At 38.6% G+C, this 8,671-nt stretch overlaps 1 protein-coding gene across 1 annotated transcript in view; it reads left to right on the top strand.

Annotated features, from left to right (window-relative positions):
• The first annotated feature begins 6,308 nt into the window (after nt 1–6,308).
• Nucleotides 6,309–8,671, top strand: part of LOC139715898 (neuron navigator 2-like) — a 151,236-nt gene continuing 148,873 nt past the window's right edge. The window contains exons 1-2 of the mRNA XM_071627450.1: nt 6,309–6,631; nt 7,770–7,974. Coding sequence (XP_071483551.1) covers nt 6,309–6,631; nt 7,770–7,974 — 528 coding nt within the window. The remainder of the gene's footprint in view (nt 6,632–7,769; nt 7,975–8,671) is intronic.

The following is an 8,671-nucleotide window of genomic DNA, read 5'->3' as shown; positions in this document are numbered from 1 at the left end:
CCTGATAATGCTGGTATTATTCAAAGGTCATCCAGGATATGACTTATGTCTGTCAAACATTTTTTGCACAGTCACTGAAGAGGCTGTACTGAGATTAGGAATTCAAAATCCAGAATCCCTGTCAATGGAATCCTTTCTTAATGTTCCCTTTTTGGGTTATTTGTTGTCAGAATATCTCACAGAATTACAATCTTATCTCATGTGTCTGTATTCAGTGACTTGAATTTTAGTTGGTATGAGGAGGTACTGTTAAAAACAGGGACATTCAAGTCTTTGTTGGTTCTTGTAGGTACATGTTCATACTTTCTATTCAGTATGAAATCTTTGTAGTGTGCATGTACTGTACAAAGTCATGGCAAGGTCAGGTTGCATGTGGAAACTATGTTTTTGGGTTGTTGCTTTTTTTTTTCTCTCTCTCTTTCTGTTGTGAACATGGTTGAGCACACGCATACTGATGTAACATCTTTCCATCCAAGATGTCATGCATTTTAGTTGGTGTTAAAATTTTTCACCCAGAGAGGCAGTTCTCTGCATTCAATAACATAAATTTCCTGCATAATCATGTATAATGAATTATTATAAGTCAGATTTGCAGGTGTGGCTTTTGCTCTTCATTTGTTGAAATTACTTATGTTTTGTTTTTTATTTCACATAAATCAAGAAAGAGATTTCACGGTTTTAATGGTTAATATATTTCTCTTACTCATTAACATTTTTGTTGAATTATTTTTCCAGATTGTGTTAAGACAGCTAAATCGAGTTTCACAGTTACTACCTAGACTGTCAGATCACCGACAATTGTCAGGTTGTAAGTTGTCAGTTTGTCAAACTTTTGTTGGAAGCCTACCAAGTAAACCTCTTCCTGAACCTTGACCTAGGAACTGTTGTGATTTGTTTTTTCCTTTTCTGTTTCAATATCTAGAAGTCAGTATTACATGTCATAAAGTGCAGGACTGATGGTTGTAAACAAAATTAAAATGAAGTTGCAGTCAATTAATGAAAATGTAGAGCAACCCAACAACCTGTATGAAGTCACTTGACACAATTATCATGTCAAAAGGGAGAAAGCAATGTAGAAAAAAATAAAGAAATTATCATTGGCTTGTTCCTCTCAAAAGCATTTGCCTGCTAAATCTCACTCCGTTCATGATATTTCTGAGACCACTTTGCTGTTGGTTATAATGTGATTTTAAGGCAGACTGATATCACTACAGTGCACTCCCGTTGTCACGAACATGGTTATAACAAAAATCTGGTTACAACGTAGTAAAAATTCAGGCCACAGCATTATCCACTCTATGTGTTTTTATTGTTTATTTGTTTGGTTAAAAAGAAATTTTGATATAATGAAAGAAAAATGTTGGTCCAGAGGACTTCGTCATAACAGGAGTCTACTGTATGATTATACCAATAAAGATAATGCTGATGCTATGTACTCAAACATTACCTTTTCCATGGCATATGAAGATAACAAATGCAATGTGCTCTAATATATTTTTCTTGTTGATGCTATAAGCTGCCTTAGCTTGTCTTTGCAGCTTGCTTCGAGGTGAAAGTGAAACTAGGATGAATGACCCGGTGATTTACTCGCATGACATGTAGGAGGATGTAATTACTTCCCCTTGCTGTGGTGTCAACCAGGAAATTGACCATAGACTTGGTGGTCAAGTACGTACATGAATCCCGTATCATGCAGCATTTCAGTGAGATCTTCTCTCGATATTACACTCAAGTTAGCAAGCAATTGGTTTCCTTCTGAATGGCAATTACTCTCACTATTTGTGAGTCCTTTCTACAAGGGATTGTTGTAGTAAATGGGTTCTGATGAAAAGGTGCATGAGAGCCGAACTCATTAGAAAACATACTGTAAATGTCAATATTTTCGCGCGATTAATTTTTCGCGCTGAGCGGCTCGAAAACATATTCGCGGGCTCTTAAATTCGCGCTCCGCAGCGGGCTAATACACAGTCGCTGTTTTCATCCAGCGATGCCAGCGTGTGAAAGCGACGTAGCGAGCGGCGCGAGTGTGAGTACAAGCGCTCAACTACGTAGTACACTGTACACGTATTTTACTCGATACAATGTATTGTAGTACTAGTACTGTAGTCGCGGAGATGTAGCACACCAATCGGCCATGGGCTCGGTGCGTGCGGTGCGTGCGATGATACTGCTATATGCGTAAACATGTCTGTACTACGTAGCAGTATCATCGACGAAGCGCACGCAATTCAGGCCGTTCAAAATGTGCATAGAAAATTGCGAAGATATATTCGCGCGTTTTTGAATTCGCGCTAGCCGAACGTAGCGCGAAATCCGCGAAAATTAATGTACCGCGAAAATTTCCACGTTTACAGTACCCACCCTTTGTGTGAATAAATTTTAATTTTGTCATTGCTGAGATGTCGAGAGATTCAGGTGGGCAATTTGATGTGATGGGTGAATTAATGCGAATGGAGGAGGTAATTGCAGCTACTTTCACAGTTCTATCATGTGCAAAAATGTGCATGTCATTTGGGAATAGATAAGGATATGATTGATGTACTTGCATTCCATACTGAGCCTGCCATAAGTTTCAGATGGTTTTGATTCGAGATGGCTTTGACATGTGCATATTAATGCCCCATGAACACATACCAGGATATTGTAGAATAAATCCTATCCTATTGTGTCCTTGTAAGAGCTTTGTGTGGTTTGCTATAGCAAGGCTCATTGACGTCACATTAGAGGTGTAAGATAACTGATGATCAGGCAGTGAGTCTTGATAAGAGTTGTGGTAGGACTTCAGTTATCAAAAATATGGCACATTTCCATAGAGCCAGTGCAGCTTCCTGTAAAGTGCATGTAGTGTGTTTTCGTTTGTTGGCTTGCGTAGGCATATGTGGCATTTGTTTAAAAGCACTTTGAACGTGTTGACACTCTAACATCAGGTACTACCTGTGCAGACATTTTTTTTTTTCATTACACGTATGAGCTCTATTTCATTTACACGATTTATTGTAAACAATAAAGAGGATAATCGTTAAAGTGTTGCCTTTGTGTTGTCATCTTATTTAGAATTTTGATAACAAGTACAGCGTACATGTATTCACTTCTTTCTAGCCCTTTATAGTTACTGTTGGTGAGAGTGCAGTAATAGTGAATGCATCGTGTGTGTATGTAGGTTTGCATACATGTTGTGTGGTTTATTCAGGTGACTTCCATTATAACAAAGTCCTTGGGACTGACAGAGCTCTTTCTTTTGTTATCAAAATTTTATCCTAGCTAAACAGATAAAGTATATAAAGATATAGGTAATAATGTTGGGGCCTTAATTTTTACTGTGTAATGAAATGTTGTTATAACCATGTTTGTCATAACGGGAGCGCACTATACAACTACGTGTATGTACAGTATGTGCAGTGTGAATGTGTGTGTGTACATGTATTTAATTGTAGAGTGTAAAGGTGTAGAGTGGTCCATGAAGGGTTTCAGCATGTCGCTGCAATATGCTCAAATTCTTGTGCAACATTCTCAAAAGCCAGCGAATTGTTGTGCAACATCCTCAAGAATTTGTAACAAGCTCAAAATAAAATGTATTCAAACATGTGAAAAACATATTGTGCAAAACATAAGAAACATCAAACTACCTGGTCTTGGATATGTAGATATTTGTGTGCAAAACGTGAGAGAAAAGATCGAATGTAAGCAGCACAAAGAGAGATAAGCTGCAAAATATTGTTTACTACATGCTTGTGATGTGTGCTCTGCGCACATACAATTTCCACAATATTCTCACATTCTGAGCTTACAACATGCTGAAATTTCAAGTTGTAGACCATCCTGGATCTGTATTAAATTTGTGTCCATATGCATGCACAATGTACATGTATACCTGTACATACATGTACGTCACTAACCTATACAAATGTGTGTTTGTATGTACTACATAATCATGTACATTATCGATGCTTCCGCTTAGGCTGGGTCAGCAATTTTTTTTTTTTTTTTTCCTGCTTTACTCAGTAGGTTGGTATTACACTAAAACTATGCACAACTATTGCACGTGTATGTGTGTAGTAATTAATCGGCGACAATCACATAATTTTGACAAATGCATCATTGAAACACACCTATGTTCATTTGTTCCGCAAATAAATCTCTTCAGAGTTCACAGTACATGTACATATCAAGTCACAATGCTTGTGACCCTGTCAATGCTTAGAATAGGCAGCACTATTTACTGACAATTTATACAATGGAAAACGTTACGTTCTAACTTTTCTCTCACAAGCCTTCACACACACACTTCAGTTACAAAGACACTAAGTGGGAATTAATAGGCCACATGTGGGAAAGGTGACTTTCCATTCTTGCAGTGAAACATATGTGTGAGTGAAAGCATAGGGCACTCAATGTGACCAAAGGTGTAATGCTACTCTACTGTGTAGTCCCACAAACTGGGTCCTCCCGCGCAGTGGTAACTGTTTAAAGGCGCATAGTCCCGGTAGTGTAGGGGGCGCTGTTGATGATACTGCCGATCACCGTTGCATTGATACGAAGATTGCCGAAGTTGAGCTGTCATCAAGAGTAAAGTGCGTAAGTGTTGCTAATTAAGTAACGGTGCCTTCATTGTCTTCTCTGCGCATCACACAGTCTGTAGTAATGCCAGGGTGTGTGCATATGTGCTTCTTATTATGACATCACAAAAGAAGTTTGCTAAAGCTGTCATCCCCCTCAGCCGAATCATGAGCCGAACTGTGATCGGACCATTGACTACAGTGGATCGGACTTCTTCGGACTCAGGGAAATGGGCCACAGCGTAAGCGCTAAAGACGAGTCGATAGCGTAGGTCTCTATAGGAAACTTGCGCCATGCGTCCGTGTACGCATTTGACTAAACCACCGGGACCATGTGCCTTTAAATGGCAGAATCTGCAGAATCAATCTAGGATTTGTAAGCGTGTGAAACCCCCGTGATTGCTTGTCTTGAAAATTATTATTTTTTTATTCCAGGAGTCCGTTTTATGAAGTCATCACATAAATATCTTTACATAAATCTCAGAATGGCCAAAGTTGCTCATGCAGTTATGAGAAATTTTCAAAGTGTTTGTGAGTGTTGCAAAATTCTTATAAGTGTGTCTAATGAGCGAAAAGTCTCTCATATAAAGACTTTCATGAAATGGACCCCAGGTATTAATGAGGGACAATGGAAGTGTTTCAGCCAAGAGATGTCATGATTATGTAGGTCGAGGTTCCTTTAAAGGGATGGTATAGTTTCAGTCGAGATGGGGATTCAGGCTTTAACTTTTTGCAAGATAAATACATAGAAACCAATTATATGAAATATTAAAGAGCATCCAATTCTAAGAGGAATCAAACGTTTGTTGATGTAAATCAGGTTTGAAATGGCCGAGATTTAGGTTTTAACTTTTTTGCAAGATAAGTACATAGAAACCAATTATATGAAATATTAAAGAGCATCCAATTCTAAGAGGAATCAAAAGTTTATCGATGTAAATCGGGTTTGAAATGGCCGAGATTTCCAAAAACAAAGTAAAACAAAGGGGTCCTAATAAAAAGTGGGTCCCACCTACATGTATCTCGGCTATTTCAAAACCAATTTTCATCAAATAAACTTTTAATTCAATATTTACACTGCACTGCATTGCACTTATACACAGTGTTCTTCTAAAGTGGGATGTAGTGTATTTCTAAGACCCTTGCTCTTTGTTACAGTCACGTTACCACAATCTGTATCTCTTTTCAATGTTTTTTTGTTTGTTTGTTTGTTTTTTGGTTAGCCTCTACTCTGGAAGTAGTTTTGATAAATTGAGGTAATTTCTGCAACCACTCACACACACCGTCAACTGTTTGTGCAAGCTCAAACAGGACACATGGTGGAAACAAGATTTGTAATAAACAATACATCCTTTATTTTGAAAACTCTGATATATTGATGTACACTGATTTGACATAACTTTCTTTAATTGATACCGTACGATTTGCATTTGGTGTTTTCCAAACATCTATGAATGCATGTCATCACACAACAGTACAAACTTTAAAATGAGATCTTATGGAGTTAGACATTGCTAAGTATGTCACAGTATACACTGCAAAGCATTCTCTCGCATGAATCAACAAGTGGGAATGGGTTAATCCCATTTATGCATTACTGAGTAATTCATAATGTAGGTGTGAGTGATCATTTACTTTGTTTGCAAGTACCCCAGCCTTCCCCGACGAACCAACCTCATGTACAGTATCTGGGGATAGCATTAAAGAAAAGCACCTGTTCACATATACTGTAAAACATGATATATTCGCGGCATGAAATTTTCCCTGGAGTCCAACACTTCCAGCGCCCTGAGCGTCTCAAGCCACGCCGCCAGCGAGCGCTACGGCCCCACCCAGCCCCACTCCGCATCCTCGTCGGTCATGCGCAGCAATAGCGTCCGCTCCACTTTCTCGGAGAAGGCGCTCCGCGGCAACCAGGGTCTCACCGAGAAGGACCTGGAAGACATGGCCTGGCTGAGAGCCGGCAACTTTGGTCTGATTTCCGGTGGAGATAAAGTGGGCTCCATCTCACCGACAGGGTCTACTGTCTCCCAGCCACCGATTGGCTACTTCCCAGCTGCTACGTCAGCAATCAGGTATTAGTCTTTACTTCTCTCATGCAACATATTCCTATTAATTTTCAGTGGGCCACGATAAGCTTCACCCAAAAGTTTGTTCTCAGGCACTAACAGTCATAAAAGTTGACTCATTACATTGGGAAAGAAAATGAAACACAAATAAACTTGCAAATGTATGTAATAATATTCCAAGAATGCTATAGAAGCAAGAAAAAAAACCCACAATGATAGGCACAGCACAGTGCTAATGATTCCAAAGGTTTCCAATCACATAAGTGTAGAAGAATTAATGTTGCTCATTTTTCTCTAGTGGTCCTGTAATGTAGCCATATGCATGCATTTCTTTCAAGTTGACACACAGGAAATGTCTTGAGACCACACAATAAACCAACAATCATGTGAGCCCTTTGTGTACTCAGTCAGTTTGTCATCCCAAGTAATGGCTGTTTTATGATTACTCTATTGATTCAGTGAAAACAATTATTCCCTTCAAAATCTCAGAGGAAAATCTTTTTAAAAACTGAGAAAAAAAAATGGCCAGCAGAGTACAGAAATGCATGCAGAGACATGCACTGTAGGCAATTTATGTGAACAAAAAATCTGTCATATGAGCAAAAAAACACAAAAATATATTTATCTCTTAGAGTCCATGAATATTCTGCCATTCTATATGTTCTCATTGATAACACAATTGATTTTAGGACTGACATATTTATTCATAATTTCTGTTTTTGTGATACCCAATGGATGTAAACTCAATGTCTTTAGGTACAAAATGTGAACTTCAAAATACCAATGGAAAAGATTTCTTGCCTTAAACAGAGAGGTGTGAAAGAAAGAAAAAAGTCTTCAAGAATGTTTCAAGAAGAGGGAAACTAATAACCTTTATCAAAATTTTCACCCCAAAAAAGCTCAGTTTATTCTTTCATGCCAATATTGTGACCTGTGGACGATTTGTTGCGATACTAGAGGAAACTGATCAAAAGAAGACCTTTAATAGTGAAAATGATCATATATTTTGCTAAGTTTTTCCTTCTGCTATGGGATATACCATCATGATGAATGGTCACGTGTTTATAGTCAATTATTTTAGGTGTGGATTTTAATTGTTTTGTTTTGTATTTCAAATGCTTTCATTTTTCTTTCCGCCCTCTAGTTCTACCTCAATGGTGCGTTCAAACAGCATGTCGGCCAATGCCTTCACACAGCCTTTCACCAATAGAGGGCGCAATGGCTCCATCTCACTCGACGAACGCCAGCGTGCTGCCCTCAGCATGGGAGTACTCTCCAACGAAGGGGCAGAAGAACTCAGCGGATCGTCACTTTCATTAGTTTCAACGTCATCATCATTGTACTCTACTGTAAGCATTCGAACACTTTCAGTGATCTGCATATGTGATCTAGTGGTTTAAAACCGTATGAAGAATACAAGCAATCATAATACACACTTTTCTAAAACAGATATGTTTCCGGAATCCCAGAGCATTGAAATGTGCACATGAAATCAACATTTCAGAGTACAGAGCACCCAACTTGAAGGAATCCGAATTGGCAACAAAATATTTTGGAACATGCAAGGTGTGATATGACACACAAAGTGAAATAACATATGAAAGTTGTCCAAATTTTGGTGCTTAGATATGTTTGCAAGTTACTCCATGTTCTGCCCCCTGATGGCAGAGACATCCTTTCTCCGTGTTCATAGAGCAATAATGTGTTGTATTAGGGAGTGCTGAATAGAGCTTCTTGATTGATGGATCTGGAGGAAGGCTTACTCACCGGTACAATGTGGACGTGACTTGGTACACCTCTTGCACACACTAATCTGCGACTGGAGTGAGAAGTCATGTTTACATGCCAAAGTTGGTCCTATTTCAATAACATTGTTCAAACTCGCCCCAAACTAAATATGGACAGCGGTATTAATATTTACATTTTGATGCTTTTAAGACATGGTTGGCTTTTTGATTTTCAGTGATAAAGCAGGGTGCATGTGAGTCCACTCTCTCTAGGATGAATCCATCGTGAGAATGTATGAGAGAATATGTGAATGTTGAC

Source organism: Diadema antillarum, unplaced genomic scaffold (genome assembly GCF_040938485.1).
Source record: "Diadema antillarum isolate AM-2024a unplaced genomic scaffold, OU_Dant_1.0 scf00000057, whole genome shotgun sequence".
NCBI classification, from domain to species: Eukaryota; Metazoa; Echinodermata; class Echinoidea; order Diadematoida; family Diadematidae; genus Diadema; species Diadema antillarum.
Note: the sequence above shows the minus strand (reverse complement) of the source record. Positions and strands in the feature narration are given on the sequence as shown.